We start from the raw sequence: 18,053 nt of genomic DNA on the forward strand, positions 1-18,053 counted from the left end.
GGAACAAAAAGCCGGTGTTGTCTAATTGACGGAAGAGTCGAGTCTATTTTCAATTAGCCCAAAGCGAACTGCGTCTGAGGTTTCAATTAATACAAATAAAAAAACTCCCGCAGAGTAGAGAAATAAGTAATGTATAAAACACGCAGCCGTTATTGTTTACTCATCTCCGTTCCCAACTGATGGTTGAACCTGCTGTCCCGTTACTGTGGCCCAGACATCATAGGCAACACGGGGACTGGCTGGCTGCCAACCGCTAGAGGGCACTACTTTGCCGTAAAGTGATCCTAACAGGCAACATCATGCATTATAGATCAAATACATGTTGGGACACAGATGCTTTAGTGACAAAGAATAATATGATAGCCTTTCATTTTGAGTGACTTCTCCATAATTAAATTACTAATTAAATGATCTACATATTGGGTACTTTTAATCATGCTTAATAGCTCAATTCAGAATACATTATAATACTGGATTATTATATAGATTATTGGTTTAATCTAAAACAATACTATTTTAAGATAGTCAAAATATGTTTATGCATGTGTTTTGTAAAGTATACTAATAATGAACATCAATGTTAAAAAAATCGCTCTCAAAAACAGTGAATTTAGCTAAAAGTAGCATTAAATGGAAATACTCAAAACTGTATTTACTTCAGTAAATGGACTTTCTCTGGAAGGAAATTATTAAATCCCAAGAAATAGAGAAAAGTGATAACCATAAGGGACTGCTACTTTTTACGACCACGAGGTATTGACTTCTTTGCATTTGTTTGTTGATTCAAACACATTACATGCAATGGAATGTCAAATCTGATTCAGTAGATGCAATAAAGGGGAAAGTTCCAAAATCATTTTCTAGGGACATATAGCTATAGGCCAAAATAAAATATGATCATAGCTGTATCAGTGATAAAATGTATGATTTTCTATTACATTTTGTAGCCCAATTTCAAATATTATTTCAATTTACCAAATGTATTCAACCAAACAATTATATTTCCATTATATTATATTTTATTAATTTAATTTAGTTCAAACAAAAACATTCGAAATAGGGCTATATTTTAAAGAATATATGACGCTATCTTATTGCAAATATATATCAGCCGCGTGCCAGTCATAACAATAACATTTGCGACAGCTGTGCGGGCTTTCTGGTAAAAGTAGGTTACAAAAAGGTGCGGGGTTTCTTGAGCGCTCGATAAGAGGAACAACAGTCTTTGGAGGAGGATGTGAAAGAAGAGCCCTTCCTAGGTATCGAAGCAACACACTTTTTAGGACATTTCTCGCCATAAGCTAATCATAATATTGTTTACCGTAAAGGAAATGAACGGTAGTATATGGGGGTAGCAGCTAGGTGTCTGTTAAACAAGCTAACATGATGTATGTTGTTATCTTACGTTTAACGTCTTAAACGTTTACGTTAACGTAGCGTTACATTAAAGCCAGCACAGTCCAGCTAGCGGTTAGCTGACCGTCTAACTCGCTTGTTAACTATACAATGTTAGCTCATAACTTAACGATACTTCCGCCGTAAACAACGGCTGAGACACTCGAACAACGGAACGTGAGCTAGCTTGCAGCTAATTTAACGTTAACGTCGGTTGCTTTACTTTCTTTTTGGGGGGTGAAACGGAACTGTTGCGTTAATTGCCTCCAGAAAAGTTAAACGCTCCAACCTCGCCAAGTTTCGTGTCTCATAGATAACGACAAGTCCGCTTAGTTGATTTAAACATTCGTTACGAAGTGGCGTTCAGTCAAACGCAGCTTCATGACCTGTGGACCAGACTTGTGCTTTCTAGATGTGTGGTTAAGGTTTAGCGCAACGTTTTTAGTGTCTTACTCGACGTTAACGTTACCGACGCACCGAGTCTTTAAAAGGTGACGTAGCTAAACTGACTAGTGTGTACTTTTAACTTTCGATTCCGTTTCACAGGAAAGCATGAGAGAGAAAGGAAGTGACAATATGGTGAAAGACCACTCTGGGTTGTATAATGGATGGAGTGGTAAAGGAAAGATCCATATGCAGCGCGAGACCCTTCCCTTGGCTCAGTCACCCCAAAACGGAGGCCTCAACCCTGCTATGGAAACTCAAAGACTGCTTCCCCATCAATGAGACCACCTCCGCTCATCACGCAGACAAAGAAGTATGTATTTATGTAGACAGTCCAGTTATCAAAAGGCCTCAAGCATACACAGGCATGTAGGGGAGAGTCGAGGAAGTTGAATCAATCTGTATTGTGAACTCTCAATTAAAAGGACAATCATTCAGGCCTGTTATTAGAGATACAGTTTGAGGCAACAATCTGGTGCAATTTGTTATTTCATATTTATTATCTATATTACCGTAACATTAATTCCAATCAACTGTTACATGTGGAACTCAACCAGTGGCAAATGTTCTAATCCTTATGAATCGGATAATAACTTTTGTATTAAAAAAATTATAATTTTAAGCAGTGAGTCCGTTTTTTAAAATGGTGCACTTGTCACATGCATAATAACTATCAGCTGATAAACAAACAGCAGATTTGGAAATGCTGGGCTATACTTTTGCATTTCATTGGTGGCACAGTACCTTTTTCTATTTGGAGTTGGCCACAAAAAGCCATGTGAAGTTGTGGTTGGCTTTGTTATCGCACGCTTTGAGGGTGCTGTTAATACCATTGCGCACCTATTCAGATTATCTAGGTTTAATGTTTGCCTTTTACAGAAAATATTAACAAGTGGCAATACTAATATGCAGTGATCAACAGAACATTGTTACTTAAAGTGAAATAATCTGCTGGTCATTTTATGTTACAGAACACTTGCATGGATAGCAAAAAGGCTGTGCTGGAGCTGAAAGATGTACCTCCTCCTCCACACCATACATCCTCCTCCCAATCATCCCAGCCCTTCTCTCTGGCCCCTCTTCCTATGCCTCCTCCCTGCTTGCCTCCTTCTCCGCTTACACAAGACTCCCTCCAGCAACCACCACAATCACAGCTGCAACAAGAGGGGGCTAGCCCTAACGTAAGCATTTACACGCACTGTGACTATTGCAGCACAGATGGCTATGGGTTATCAGGTGGTGGAAGTGTTGTTGATACCAGCAGCAGCATTGCTGGTGTTGTCTCGCTCTATATGGCCCCAGGCTCTCTAGGAGCACCCATCAAAACCAGCAGTATTGGTAGGTCAGGCATTTGCTCTGTAGCTTCATCTGTTCATCAGTATAAGCACATTAGCTGCAGAAGCGGAGGTGAAGTTCTTGATTCTTTGCCCACTCTTGGTTACAAACCTCCGCTGTCCTCCTCTGTCGCTACCTCTCAGCCCATTTCATCACAACCCTACCTCTCCTGCTGCTCAGGCCTTCTCCACACATATCCAGCTGTACCTCTTCCATGCAGTCAACCCAGCCTGTTTCGCTCCTCAGCACTTCTGGCTTCCCCTCTCCCCTGTGTATCCTCTCTACCCACTCCCTTGCATGGCTCTTGCCTGGCCTCTTCTGGCTACTACACTTGTGGTGTGAACTGCTGCCCATCAGCCAGAAGATCCCAGAGAACCACATTCGGTGATCACCCAACCATCACCACTACAACCACCTCAGCACACATCTGCTCTAATCCTATGCACCTAAATGTAGAACGCACGGTTTGTGTGAAGGGGGCACACTACTGCCAGGAGTGCCTGTTGAAGGTTGGTAGAGTTCACTTCAATAACTGGCCTGTCTTTTGTATTTGTGTACCCTAAAGATCACTGTAAGTAACTTTATTCTATATGGGTGGATGACCCCACCATGCGAGACCAGTATTGTGTGGTGTTGTAATATGCATTTAGGATGTATTAGTATTTCTTGCTGTTGGTTTTATTTTTGTATTTATTTTTCCCCCTGACCGTTGTACTGATTTGTACCTAATTGCAGCCCATAAATGGTCTGCCATCAGACTTGGAAAAGGTATGGCCCAATGCACCTATACCCCAGACTGCTCCTATCCCCATTCCCATTTGTAATGGCTGTGGCACCTCCTCTGATAGCATGATGCTCATGCCGTCAGCCAGCTTTGGCAAGACTGGCCAGAAGTATGGTTAGTAGACTCTTTACTATACAATTTTGGATTCCTGCATGTATACTGTTGGTCTTGTGGAATCTTGATTTGACTGATTAAGTTCAAGCTGTTAAGATGCTTTAAAGCTGTTAAGTGTGTTTTTTAGACTGATTGTTTGCAAACTGTTAGGTTCGCCAGAGAATGGCGGTCCTGAAACATCCCTCCGGTGGGTGTCTTCTGGGACATCGAGAACTGCAGTGTGCTAGTGACGCTCTGCTGGAGCTGTGGTCCAGCGTATTCGCAGCCATTTCTTTCAGGGCCACCGTGAGGCTGAATTCATTTGTGTCTGTGATATCAGCAAGGAGTGTAAAGCTGTCATCCAAGAGCTTAACAACTGCCAGGTACCATCAACTTCATGCATATGTTTCATGATTACGCTATTAATGAGACCTTTACATTCGGAATGAATACCATTGAGCTACAGTTAGAGTTGGCCATCATGTGGGGGTGGAGGGGGAGCAAAGTAAATGTACCTTTTTTTTTTTAGTGTAGTGTCCATACAGCGTTTCTTTCTGTGTGCCAATGTCTCTTTGCCATTTATTCTCAATGCAGCTGCATAGAGAAAAGCACAAACATGTCCATAAACTTCCCCAAAAACCATGAATGTGTTTCATTAGGTTACTGTTGCACATATCAACGCCACAGCCAAGAATGCTGCAGATGACAAGCTTCGCCAGAGCCTGAGACGCTTTGCTGAGACTCACACGGCACCTGCAACTGTTGTACTAGTATCCTGTGAGTTCATCTCAGATTCACTAATCGACTACAGCCTTAACACCACAAGGGTTTTTATGATGACGTGTTTTCTTTTCATTTTTATTAGCGGATGTGAACTTTGCAAGTGAGCTGAGTGACTTGCGTCATCGTCATGGTTTCCAGGTAATCCTGGTCCATGGCAGCCATACATCGCCAGCCCTACTGCAGCATGCCCACCGCCACGTGGCCTTCCAGGAGATCACAGCTGATCTGCCACCACGTATGCTTGTCAAAGCACAGGTAGGCCTCACAAATGCTTTCACTAGGATTGATCTTATTAAAAAAAAAACTAAAAAAAATCTATTCTGTATTAAATAAGGTAAGTAGTTGCTGGCAAACATTACCACGGAGAAATTAATTTCAGTGTGGACTTACAAGAAGGCAGAAAGGCAGTTAGAATGGGAATTTATCATCTTCACAATTCTTCGCAATTTTCTTTTAGGGGTCATAACACTTTTACAATCTATATTACTCTGAGCCAGTCTTCAAATTGTTCTCAACTAAAAGGAAGACTACTGCTTACTACTTTTTTTTTTTTTTTTACGTGAAAATGATACAAACCAGACAGGCACGCTGTCTCTTCCTCCCCTCCCTCAGCCCAGTTTCAACCTCCTCTATGTGCACAACCTCCCTGTCATCTGTGACAAGAGCCTACGGAACGCTGTGAAGCTCAGGCTACGCCGCCTATCAGACAACTGTGGTGGCAAGGTTACTGGGCATGGCCCAGGGCACAGCAGTCCTCCCGTTTTTGCAGCATTGAGGGCAGCTGCGCGTGCCCGCAAGCGAATGGAAAATGAGGATGTATTTGGCCGCCGAATCAGCATCTCCTTCTCCCCACGTCCCAGAGACGACGCAAGTCCTGAGCATGAGCTGCAGTCTCGGCCCCAGAACTATCAAAACCAGGATTTAATGTTTGACCCACCCCCATCCCTATCCTCCTATTCCTTTCTGCCCCTGGGGATGCCAAGGTCACCCAGGAGGCCACGGCGAGCAACCCGCTTGTGCCATGCCCCTGGCCCGGTGCCTGAAAGGCCCTACAGCCCCAGGAGGGGGTGCAGTGGGCCTCCCGGTGGTGCTCCAGCCAAGCCCCATCAGGTCAGCAGACTCGTCAGTGCCTGCTTCCCCATAACCGCCGTTGCCCTCTATACTTGTCTGGGCTGCAACCCAATGTCCCTCTAATTGCTACTTTGACTAACCGCCTATAGCTGCTCGCTTTCCTTCATTTGTCTGCCTGTGCTAGCATGCATTAGTTGTCATTAGCGCTTCATGTATCCCTTATTGTCCTGCATATTCATTGGTCATTCAACATATTTGTGCATGAATTAGCCTATAGCTTTTGTGCTTTTCTCTGACTGTTTTTCCCAGTATATCAGTGCTGATGTACTGCTTTAAGTCACCTGCGCCATGCCTCTGTTAATTTGATTTGGCCCCTGTAGTTTTCCCCTCTGATAAAACGAATTGTGGGTGGCTGGTATGACTGGCTTGGCATGTCTTTTTTCTCTTTACTCTAACCATCGGTTCGGTGTGGAAGACTGGAGAAAAGTGACTCAACTTGATTACTGTATAGCTGGACTAAAACTAGGGATGAGTATTTTAAGACTTGACTGTAGTTGGACAGTAAAAAGGAATTTAGAGTGGGTCCAAAATGAATCTAATTCAGCTCCTGAATTGAAGGAAAACATTAAAACACTAAACATATTAAACCTGCATAATGGCAATACTGTAGTAACATTATCATTTGGTTTATGATCTTCTTTTTTTGGAAGACTCATGACTCTTATCTGCTATGGGTTTGAATACTTGTCAACTACAACATGATGACAATTATCAATCAATCTTTCCATAGCAAAGCTCTCCACAGTACTAAGATGCACAACATAAGTGTTTTCTAGACCCCCAGTTTATTTTAAATACATCTATATTGTAAGTACATCACTAGCTAAACTTCTGAATAGTTTATGCCGTTCACTCATTTAATCATATTGAGTCTGACATAAGCGCATGCATGCACACACAAATGCATGAGCAGTATCCAGCCAGTCAACATCTACAGTATTGATGTCTGCTGCCTCTGTCTGGTTCAGGAGCTGGGTAGCTTGGAGGGCAAGTCCAGAATGAGCTTCCATCACCTGGAGAAAGAACGTGCCGCTTCCTCTTCCCCCCACAGTAATGGGGATACAGGAGCCATGGAACAGCTGTCCAGGCCTGGCCTCACTGGAGAATCTATGTACAGGAGGAGGTACACACAGGGAAAGGGGATATTGGACAGAAGAATGTCATTTAGTTACAAGATGAAAATTCCTTTGATAATTGCCTGCATATTATACTTTTTTTCCTATGGTTTGAAAGTACTAGCGTTAACTCAAAATATCTGCTAATGTAGGCAGTAGGTTGTCCTGTTTGTTATTTTCCAGCAAGTAAAGTACAAACTTATTTTTTATAAATATTTATTTTAGAAAAAGTATAAGTCTATCAAACTGTGTAGCAAATGGATTAGGAAGCATTTAGAAGCCTTGGGACAGTAAAGGGTAGGGCTCTTAAATGTTTTGTTTTTTTCTCATCTTTCCGTTCAGAAGAGAAGGCTCCTACCCTCGCAGTGTGACTGAATCCCCTACAGAACAAGCAGACAGGAGCTCAGAGGACTTCCAGATTAGTACACCCTCAGCCTTCAGCAAGTTGAACCTGCACAGGAGCTTCAGTCCCCTTATCCTGTCACAGAGCTCCTGGTCATCCAGGTGACATTTTGTCATATTTGAATAAGTTAACATAGAGCATCGGTTCTTGCAGAGAGAGCATACTGCTAATGCTGCATACAAATTCTCCAAAACCTCATATTTAATGTAATGGTAGTTATAATTTAAAAGTCTCTGTCCTTCTCTAACAAAAGGAGTGCATCGCCCTGCTTGTCCAGCCGGTCCTCACCCCTCCTGGCTGCCACTCGTAGTCCGTGTCCAGAAGGTCCAACCGAACCTTTCTCAGATGGGGCAGAGGTCCAGGTGGCCAACCTGGACTACAGAATGTCCCGCAAGGATCTGCAGCAGATGCTGCATGACACCTTCTCCCGTTATGGACGGGTAAGGCCAACTCCAGTGATGTTTTATAGACGTTTTCACAAAAGAAATTTCATTTTCCACAGTAGAAAAGGTGTAAAGATAAATTGATTGTTAAATTCCTTTTAGCTACTCTGATTTCGGGCTACTGGTGTATCGCGAATGCTTGCTCAATCTCATTTGGACCACTTGAACAGAACCATTGTTGGTATTTTTAGTAACACTAGTACTTTTCCTACAGTGACATACCAAACGACCGATGTGAAAAGTTGTATTGACTGATAAATGTGTTCATTACAGTCTGAAACAACAGTTGCTTGAGATGGTTTTGTGTGCAGATTTCCTGCTTGACACATGCTTCACCCCTGTCTCTGTGACCTTATTTTGTCTAGGTGAAAGCTGTGGAGCTTAGCCCCCACACTGACTATCAGCTGAAGGCCACAATCCAAATGTTGTCCTTGCAGCAGGCCATAAGTGCAGTCAGTGGCCTGCACCGTTATAAGATCGGAGGCAAGCGCATTCAGGTGTCTCTGATCACTGGTGGTGGCAACAAATCCCTTTCCATGCTCAGGTACAGTTAAGTGTAGTTGAGTTGGGTTTCTTTTATATGTTCTGGTTTGGACTGTGGGGGTAAACTTCTGATTTGTTTTCAATTATACAGCACAGAGATCATCAGCATTCTTCAAGATGCACCGGCCAATTGCCTTCCACTCTTCAAATTTACAGAGATCTATGAAAAGAAGTAAGTACTTTTTTTTCCAACTTTCATTCACACATGAAAAGCTTTACTCGTACATATTTTCCAATTTGAGTGTAGCAATTCCATAATTATAATATGCTTGTCAGTAGTTTTTGAAGCCAAACTATATGCTCCTGTTTCTCTCTCCAGATTTTCCCGTAAGCTTGTGGTTGGGGATTTGTACCGACTGCCGGAGGTGGTGGCAATGCGGGAACAGGGAGGCTCAAGGCTTGTGTGCCTACTGCCCAGCAGCCAAATCCGTCAGAGTCCACTGGGATCTTCCCACTCCCAGGAGGGCTCCTCCTCTGCTAGCGGCAGCCCCGTGGTGTTTGAGGAGCTGGAGTACCATGAACCTGTCTGCAGAGAACACTACACACAGCGGGACTTCAGGTTATTACAATTTTGCACATAGTATAACATTCTGAATAAATTATTTTCTAAATATGTAATAAATGCACAAAGGCGCAGGCTCCTTCCTTTGCAACATGTTCTTTTTTAAATGTTTTCAATTATTATATGAATTAAAATGGTATTTGCCCTGTTTAATAGTCAGCCTGTATTGCTGGCTACCTTGTAGGATCTTGACCCAGCATGTTCCCCTCTCACTTGCTCTGAACTACACAACTGAAGCAAAATGTCCCCACTGTTTTCATAACTGATTGTGTGTCTTACTAATTTTCTTTCTTTTTTTTTTAGTGAGGCTGACTTTGACCCTGACTCTTATAAAATACCTTTTGTTGTGATGTCCCTGAGCACCATAGCATCTGAGGTCCACGGTCTTTTGCAGTCACATGAGGGAACTCTTCCGTTACTCAGGTTACAACCAATTCTTTAATTAATGTATTCATTTTGTGTGTTAAAATCAACTCACAAACATTTATGAAGTTTTAAATGTATCTTTTCCATATAGTTTTCCAGACTGCTATGCAGAAAAATTCAGCCCTCTACAGCTGGGTAATGAGACGCTTGAGGGTGGTGTTCCTCTGGAGCACCTCATTACCTGTGTTCCCAGTATCACAATTGTCACAGCTCTGAATGGCTTCAAAGTCATCAAGTGGATCCACAACAAACCACCAGCACCAAATTCCGGTAGGAGCATTCAAAATGTTGTATGTTGTCTTACAATGCCATACCTAGTGCTATTTTTCACCAGCCAGATTTAATGTTTTAAAATATTATTTTCATGTAGAGCCATGGATTCAGCGCTGCAAGAGTCCGGTTGGCAATCCACAGCTCATCCAATTCAGCCGTGAGATTATTGACTTGTTAAAGAGTCAGCCTTCTTGCCTCATGCCCATGAGCAAGTTCATACCCTCATACCACCATCACTTTGCCAAGCAGTGCCGTGTCTCTGACTATGGCTACTCCAAGCTGCTGGAGCTACTGGAGGCTGTTCCACATGTCCTGCAGGTATTAATTGAGGTTGATGAGGATCTTTGTAATTTAGTTTGTATTTTACATATTGTGTTTATTTTTATTTTCTTTGCCTTCAGATATTGGGTATGGGTACCAAGCGTTTACTGACTCTGACTCATCGTGCTCAAGTGAAGCGCTTCACCCAAGACCTTCTCAAACTACTTAAATTTCAAGCCAGCAAACAAGTCTCAATCAAGGACTTCATGCAGGCATACCATTGGTCAGTAAGCATAGCTTGGAGCTGAAGATGTCTTTACCATGCCTTTGTATTTTGTCGAGGTATTGATTTAATTTTGATAAATGCTACCACTTTACCCGTGGGTCTGTCTGTGAATCCAGCACTAACAGTTGGAGAAAAATATTAAATATAAGATGGATCATCTGTGTTATGTTTGTAATATAATCTTGTGCATCAGGTGCTTCTCTAGAGACTGGAGGATAATCGACTATGGCACATGTGACCTGATGGACCTGCTGACTGAGATCCCAGACACCACCATCACTATTACACATCAGGACATGGATACAGTGATCTCTGTTCCCAGGAGAGGTCTGTTCAAACTAGTTTGAGATATTAAGATGACTTATTTAGAAGTTGTGTGAAGTGGTGATCGCAAATCTCTATGGCAAAACTGATTCAAAAGTAGCTTGTTGCGTTACAAAATCTGAGTACTCTTAAAGAATTGTATTGAACAATATCAAAGTTGAGTATCAACAATTTTAAGTAGATCATTTCATAAGAATTCCCTCTTATGTACCTGCAGAGCGTACAGTGGAGGAAATGGAGCGCACTAAACAGTTTGGGAAGGAGGTGGTGGACCTTCTTCGTCACCAGCCTCACTGCCGAATGGCCTTCAGTAAGTTCATCCCAACATACCACCATCACTTCGGTCGTCAGTGCAAACTCAGCTACTACGGCTTCACCAAGCTCTTGGAGCTCTTCGAGGCAATCCCAAACATAGTGATGGTGAGTTTCAAAGACTGTTTGTACAGTATAATGCTTTGTAATCCTTGGTGCACCAACCCTTAACAGGGAGGAATTAAAGTGTATTGATTGATGGTCTGTTATGATGGTCCATCAATGTTGTGCAGCCAAGAGAGAGGATTGCATGTCCAGGATATTATCTCAAGACAGCGACTGTTCACGAGTCATACATTTCCATTTTCTTCCCATTGTATTTGCTCCTCCTACTGTTGATACTATACTTCTGTCTAGCATCAGGCTCTTATGTCATGTGCTTGGATTGAACTGAGGTATTAAATCCACCTTTTAATCAAGTGTCAATGCCTTTTCCTTTTTCTCTGCTGGAACACTAATGTAACCTACCTTTTGTCAGGTGTTGGAGTGTGGGGAAGAGAAAGTGCTGACTCTGACGGAAGTGGAGCGAATCAAGGCTCTGGCAGCTCAGCTGGTCAAGCTGCTTCGGGCTCAGAAGAACTCCAGCCTTCCCGTCAGCCAGCTGCTCACGGAGTACAGCAAGACCTTCGGTTATGGTCTCCGCCTGCAGGACTACGATGCCAGCTCCCTGCCGGCTCTGCTCACCAAACTCTGCCATGTTGTCAAGGTAAAGAAACTTCTAATGGATAAATGCCACAAATTATCCTGGTGTTGCACCACTCAATGTTACAGCTCTTTTGGCAAGGCTAACTAGCTGATTAATCAAAGACTAATGCAGAAAGGTAAAGGAACACAGTAGATGGTGGTTGTTGCATCAAAATGAAATCAAGCTGCAACTCGTATGATCAAAACGGATAATCTACTTAACTGGTCAAACAAATGTATGCTTCTAGAAACAAAAGCATTCATAGTGTGGCATTAGCAATGCAAAGGACTGTCTGCCAATTAGAAATGAATTCCTCAGAACTCAATTAATGTCATAATGTCAATTTATCACAAACGATGTTTTAAATCCACTCTTGACATCCCAAATGTATTCTTTTCAGTGACCTAGTGCGGCTTATAGAGACTTGAGTACAATCTTTGCTTAGTAAAACCACTTTTTATATAAATAAACAAACCGCCGCATTCTTTCAATTACAAGGTGGCGGATGGCTTGGGGAGTCGGGAAGTGCAGTTGATCAACAGGAAGTCTTTGCGCTCACTGACCTCCCAGCTGCTGGCACTGCTCATGTCCCAAGAGGATGAGCAGGTCACCAGGGGTCTCAAAGTGGAGGAGCTGAGCCAGCATTACCTGACTGTCCATGGAGCCCCGCTCAACCCATGTGAATATGGGTTCCTCTCTCTCAGCGAGTTGCTAAAGAGCCTGCCCTACCTGGTGGAGGTGAGTGGAGGATTTAGTTTTTGCTATTATCTTCAAACTCATTCAAGCTTTCTACATTTTCCTTTGACTACAGTCAAACAGTCTATGCCTCGATGTGTCTCCATTTTTATTGCGTAGTTAACCTGTACCCACACACAGAGGCGGAGCTGACGGTGTGTGTGATTTCTATATATTTTTCTGTCACAGTTGTACCATGAAGAAAATGATAATGACAACAAAGCTGGCAACACTGCCAGTAGTTATGGTGAGGAGTGGGTGAGGCTAACCAGACTTTACCAGTTCGCCCGTAACGTTCGTGGCCTGCTCCACACCTACCATTACACCCAGATCTTCCTGACTGAGTTCCAAGGGGCTTATAACAAATTTACAGGCTGCAGCCTTGAACCACGTTCCTACGGATACACCTGCACTGACGAGCTGCTCAGCGCCATTCCACAGGTGGGCTTTAATTTCATGCTTTTCATACTTTTACTGTAGCACGTCTAAAACACTTTATCCATGTCGACTGCATATAGGTAAGTGAGATCTGCCGGTGTTATTAATTATCATACTTGATTCAGAGCTCATTGTCAATTTTCATTGTTTAGGCCCTGCACAAGGACAACCCATAGTTTTAGCATCTGCATATGCTTATATTGCGTTGTATTGTGTCATTAGGTGGTCTGGATCAAAGGGCATGGTCACAAGAGGATTATCGTTTTGAAGAACGATATGAAAGGTGATGGCATGCTTCATTAATTAGTCAAGCTTATCGATGGCATTTACACCGGCCGTCAATAAAGGCCGTGGGCTGAAGTGATCATTTAACTGATCTGGGGGTGCTCTTTGGGAATACTTGGGAAAGTGATGTGTTGAGATGACTCCTACAAAAATGTATGTAAGCTGTATGACTGAGGTGTGTTTTTTGTTTAGCAAGGGCAAGCCCTTCAGTTCCCTGCAGCCCCCCACCAGGAGAGAACATGGAGAGCCCAAGAGACAGCCCGATTAGCAACGCAACTTCTGGAACCCAGAGTCCAGGTAACATGGGTATTTATGACAAGTGCTCAAGATTTATTTAGCCTTTTTTTTTTTGTTAACAATATAGTAACGTAATTATCAAACCGTTTACTAGAGGGTGAATAAAGAAGGATAACAATGTTTTGTTTTTATAGACGGATCTGCTTCTGATCAGATAAAACATGGATAAAACCAAATCATGCTCTTTTTACCTACAAGGTGGCGATGTTGTAGTAGAATCAGAGCTACTTTATCTGACATCACCATTAGATCTACTGTGTGGTCCTGTACCATCCTGCCTACCGTCACCTCAGCTCCACCCAGACCCTGTTCTCCTTCAGGAGACGGACCTGATTTACTTTGAGGAAGAAACTCCATCAGGTCAGTTTTTAATGTTCCAGGTTAGATGTATTTGTATTGTGTTTTTAAATCTGTTAAAAATGAATTGTCCTGGGAATACTGCAAGTTTAACAGTTTGTACTTCTGATTAGTCATTAAAGTCACCTTTCTCCATTTTTACTTAAGAAATCAGGTTCCTAAAATGAATGTCGCCTAGATTTGATGTAGTTTTTGTTTTTCTATAATCCCGAACAGTAATATTCTGCCAAAATGAAGTGTGCTTTTAGTCAGTCTGCCACTAGTGTATTTTGAGGCCTAGATGCTTAAATCTTACATTTTGACATAAGCATCTTGATTTCCTAATTGATTAACAAAATGGTGGAATATATGGCCTTGCACAGATGTGTTCCGAGTGCTCTCAAATTGCATGTTAGAGCATGTTCTATTTACATCTTTCCGGTCTTTTACTTGGTGTAAGCTCATCTGTACTTGTGTGTAATTTCAGTGCGTAGTGAACCTGAAGTGGCAGCTGCTGACGGCACATCTGATCGGCCCGGCATCACGGACGCCAAACCTCCTTCCCCGCCGCCTAACATGACGTGCACCATGTCAATGGACAGTCCCAGCAGAAGAGCCACACGCAGCAGAATTAAGCTAGCTGCCAACTTCTCATTCACAGCAGGCCTCTGATCCTCTTCACACAGCACACAAAGCAATACGAGCTCACACACCGTGTAACTCTAAATACAAGAGTTGACCAGCTACAGGGAACAGAAGTGACCGCAGAGAAGCTTTGGTGTCGTCCCCTCTACATCCTTCGACAGGCTGTTGCTTTCTTCTTATTCACTCATCGTCCATCTTTGTTCTTTGTTTGCTTCTTTCACAATCAGTGAGTTCTTCCGATGTTCACCAAGCTGTGATTTTCTTCTTGCAGATTTACTGCAATTCTTTAGTTCGACAAATTCATCGACTGAAGCCTGTGTTTGCGTTCACCTCAAGGAAAGTTAAATTATATTTCTGTTGCAAAGCCGCATTGTCAAAGAATGCGAGCTGGCTTACAATGAATGAAGAGTCTAAAGATGAGTTGGTTGCCACTGTCTACAAAGCATTGGGCAATGTGAGAAAAGCTAGGGACGACCAAGTTTTCTATGTTAAATCCATGAAATGTACTTTCTCAGATTATACAATTGACAAATAACAGAAGATTTATAGAGATATTTTGTTCATGTGCCATATTGAGGAACCTCCGTGTACTACCTTGTTGTATCCCTTGGAGATGGAGCATTTAATTTATGACATTCATTTTTAAATTCCTGTGAAATTTTGGAGTGATTTTGCTTTGTAGTAACCTTCGACACGTCATCCAAACTGGACGTTAAGCACCTGCCTGTTTCAGTCTTCTATGGGAAAAGCACTAAGGAATTCTATTCTCTTCTTTTGTCTTAAGTAGCCCAACGATAGTATTTTCAGTTCCTTTTATATTATGCAGAGTATTTAGTTGTCTGTGGAAGAGTTTGGCCTAAATGTGTGTGGTGTATTTGGTGGCAATTTAATGTTGTAACTGCACATTGGTGTCCATCGTTCAGGTTGTGACTTTTGTTAACAAAAGCTAACGAATTTTGAACATATCGATGGCACTGTTTGGATTATTGAGACAAGCACTGCTCTCAGGAATTTTTTTATTCTTGTTGTACTTTGACTTAATTTATTGCAGAGAACTTTGGCTGGTCTTTTCAGGGCCACTAAAGAAGGCCTAAAAGGGGAAAAGGCCAACTCTTTAATACTCCGGCCAGATGTGTGCTCCGGCAGCAGGAACTGAGATACTTTGATTGTTCGACTTTAGCCGGCAGCCACTGTTTGTTCTTTTTAGCTGTGTTTTGTGTGTGGTTTACACTGGACCAGGTGGTGTGAATTATGCATGGTGTGCATAAATGAGTTTATGCTGGTGTAAGCCCAGGAGGAGCAGACAGGAACAGAAGATGGTAAGACATTCTTTAAGATCAGTCTTTTATTTCCACCACGTTTTAGGGATTTTGGAGTTGGCTTCACCCTTGCAGTCGCCACATAAATAATGCTCAAGGTTTTTAGAGTTAACCTTGTTGCTGGTCAGCACTGTCTGTGGTGCTGTCCATGCCTGAGTTGAAGAGTTCAAGGTGAGCACTCTTGAGTTTTTGATTTTTTTTTTTTAATGACGAGGTGGCTGGTTGTGATTTTTAGGGGAAAGAGATGGGGCGGTAAGCTGTTTGTGGAGCACCATGGAGGCTCTGGGCAGCCTCCTGAACAGACTGACGTGTACAAAGAGGCCCTCTGCGGCTCTCTGGAACCTGCCGGGCTTTTACAATGGCTTGTATTTGCCACGGTGCCAAAGGAATTGCCATCGTATCTCCCCATCGCCCACAACTTACATAGAGGAGTTTTTACTTACTGATGTGTTTTCTTTTTTTTCCAATTTTCCTCTTTCAAGTGTTGACTAGACTGCTGGCTACTAAATTGCCACCAAATAATGTCTGCTGCCATGAAGTTAGCACGACCGAGGTGCCACTGAAGTCTGAGGGTTGTTTGTGTTCAGAGAAAAGGGCTAAAGAATGGGTAAGAGCCCATTTAATCAGTTTCTGTCCAGTTCCAGTGTTTACCTCCTTTAGCCAGCGTTAGCAGTGTTAATAATTTCCTTTTCAAACTTGAATTTAGACTTGGTATGAAAAGCCTTTTTAAAGCTGAGAGATTCCACCTGCCAACTTGCCAAAATAACTGAAATACCAATCAAAATGTTTTTAATTATAGCTGTTAGGGTTCAGGTCTCTCCTGCAATGTTTTACTCACTGTCTTTGATGAAGGGATTCATAGTTAATGATAGAAAGGGGCTGAAAATAATTTAACTTTGGCAGTACGGATGTATTCCTTTTTGTGACTGAGCAAACCCTGGCTCTCCCCAGAGTACTGCAGTGGCAACTAACTCATGAATACGTTTAACTTCTCTGTTTAGCTTGCGCGCTCTTTCGGTTAGATCAGTGAGAAGCTATTGTACCTGTCAAAATATGCACTTTTGCATAGTTTTGGTTCATGAAATACAAATGTGAAATTGTGAGGGGCTGAAACTTGTTTTTGTGTCTTTACCTCTGTTTAACTGAATCGGATTCTGCTTCAACCATTTTCACGTTGCACAACAAGAAAATGTTTCCTTTATTCAGCAGTGTCCTTTAAACTGCCTTGTGACCTATTCCTTATTGTCTCACTGTTTCCTCTACATTCACCGCCCACCCCCCTCTGTCACACAGCTTTACTGCCTCGCCACATAAATCACTAACGTAACGTTGAAGGGACCAAAAAAAAGATTTCTGTTAATAAATTTCACAAGCATCAATTTTGCCTTTTCAGTGTTTTTTTTCGTTGGTTTGAGATCAATCAACCCAGAGTGTTCCTGAAAGATGCTCTTTTATTTAAACATGTATTTACAGGTAGTTTCAGCTTATTTTCTGCATATTTGTTCATATTCAACATAAGGACCTTCATAAATTCACTACGACTACAGAACGCTAAGTTATCAGAAAGAAGGTAAAGTGACAAAGCAACATTTTGCTTGATGCGAGTCACTAATATCCTAAATACACTCAAACATACAGTCTACTGGAGGCATTTACAAGAGTTGCATTCATTTCCGGTTATCATGAAAACGCAAGACTAAATTCAGAGGATGCAAGTTGTCAGCAATATCCATAATGCCATATACTACGACAATAATTCCTGGTTGTTGATGGCCGAGATGATGTTAGTGATGCGACTGGGGAATGAGCGCGCTCAGTGGGAAGAAAACATGTTGCCATGTTGAATACATCTGAAGTGTTTGCATGTACAGCAGTTAACAAAGATGATGATGATTGTGGCGTGAAGCAGAGGAAACTGCAGAAATGGGTCATGAGGTGTCGGGAACATATGTTCAGGAAGCATTCGCCTCTACAGAGTGAAATGCTAACACACATGGCCACACGCATAATGTGACCCGACTTTGCAGCAGCGTTGAGTCCATTTTCATCAAGAGTTTCGTTGACTTTTGACCACCACTGATGTTTTGATAGATATTACAGAAAGTCAAATCTATTACTTCGCTCCAGAAGAAAAAGCGTCCCCCTCTAGCATTTATATACCAATCATTTAATTGGTAGCCGTATTGCTTGTCTGAGTGACATGTGATAAAACATTGGTTGGAGTCTCCTGAAAGTTCACTGGTTGATAAAGGGAGGATATGGAAGAATAAATACCCGTTCTCAAACTTGACGATAACATGTGTTTTTTTTCCTGTCAGACAGAAGACGTCAGCATTTATACTTCACTTTGTGGATATTGTGCTTGTAGTTCTGTAAATACTGCTGTTCATATTGACCATG

General features: G+C 42.2%; 1 protein-coding gene across 1 annotated transcript; it reads left to right on the forward strand.

Moving 5' to 3' along the window:
- Positions 1-1,141: 1,141 nt before the first annotated feature.
- LOC117738921 (meiosis regulator and mRNA stability factor 1) lies at positions 1,142-17,032 on the forward strand. The gene is given in 29 exon segments (XM_034545144.1): positions 1,142-1,259; positions 1,942-2,152; positions 2,811-3,683; positions 3,910-4,072; positions 4,223-4,243; positions 4,246-4,300; positions 4,302-4,434; positions 4,711-4,828; positions 4,917-5,089; positions 5,447-5,944; positions 6,934-7,088; positions 7,423-7,584; positions 7,737-7,923; positions 8,292-8,470; positions 8,561-8,641; positions 8,789-9,028; positions 9,335-9,454; positions 9,549-9,727; positions 9,828-10,048; positions 10,132-10,274; positions 10,471-10,604; positions 10,819-11,021; positions 11,392-11,619; positions 12,097-12,336; positions 12,523-12,774; positions 12,994-13,054; positions 13,249-13,353; positions 13,603-13,713; positions 14,177-17,032. Coding segments are annotated over 28 exon segments (5,373 nt in total). The 5' UTR covers positions 1,142-1,259; positions 1,942-1,999; the 3' UTR covers positions 14,362-17,032.
- The last annotated feature ends 1,021 nt before the right edge of the window (positions 17,033-18,053 follow it).

Source organism: Cyclopterus lumpus, chromosome 1, assembly GCF_009769545.1.
Source record: "Cyclopterus lumpus isolate fCycLum1 chromosome 1, fCycLum1.pri, whole genome shotgun sequence".
Taxonomy (NCBI): domain Eukaryota; kingdom Metazoa; phylum Chordata; class Actinopteri; order Perciformes; family Cyclopteridae; genus Cyclopterus; species Cyclopterus lumpus.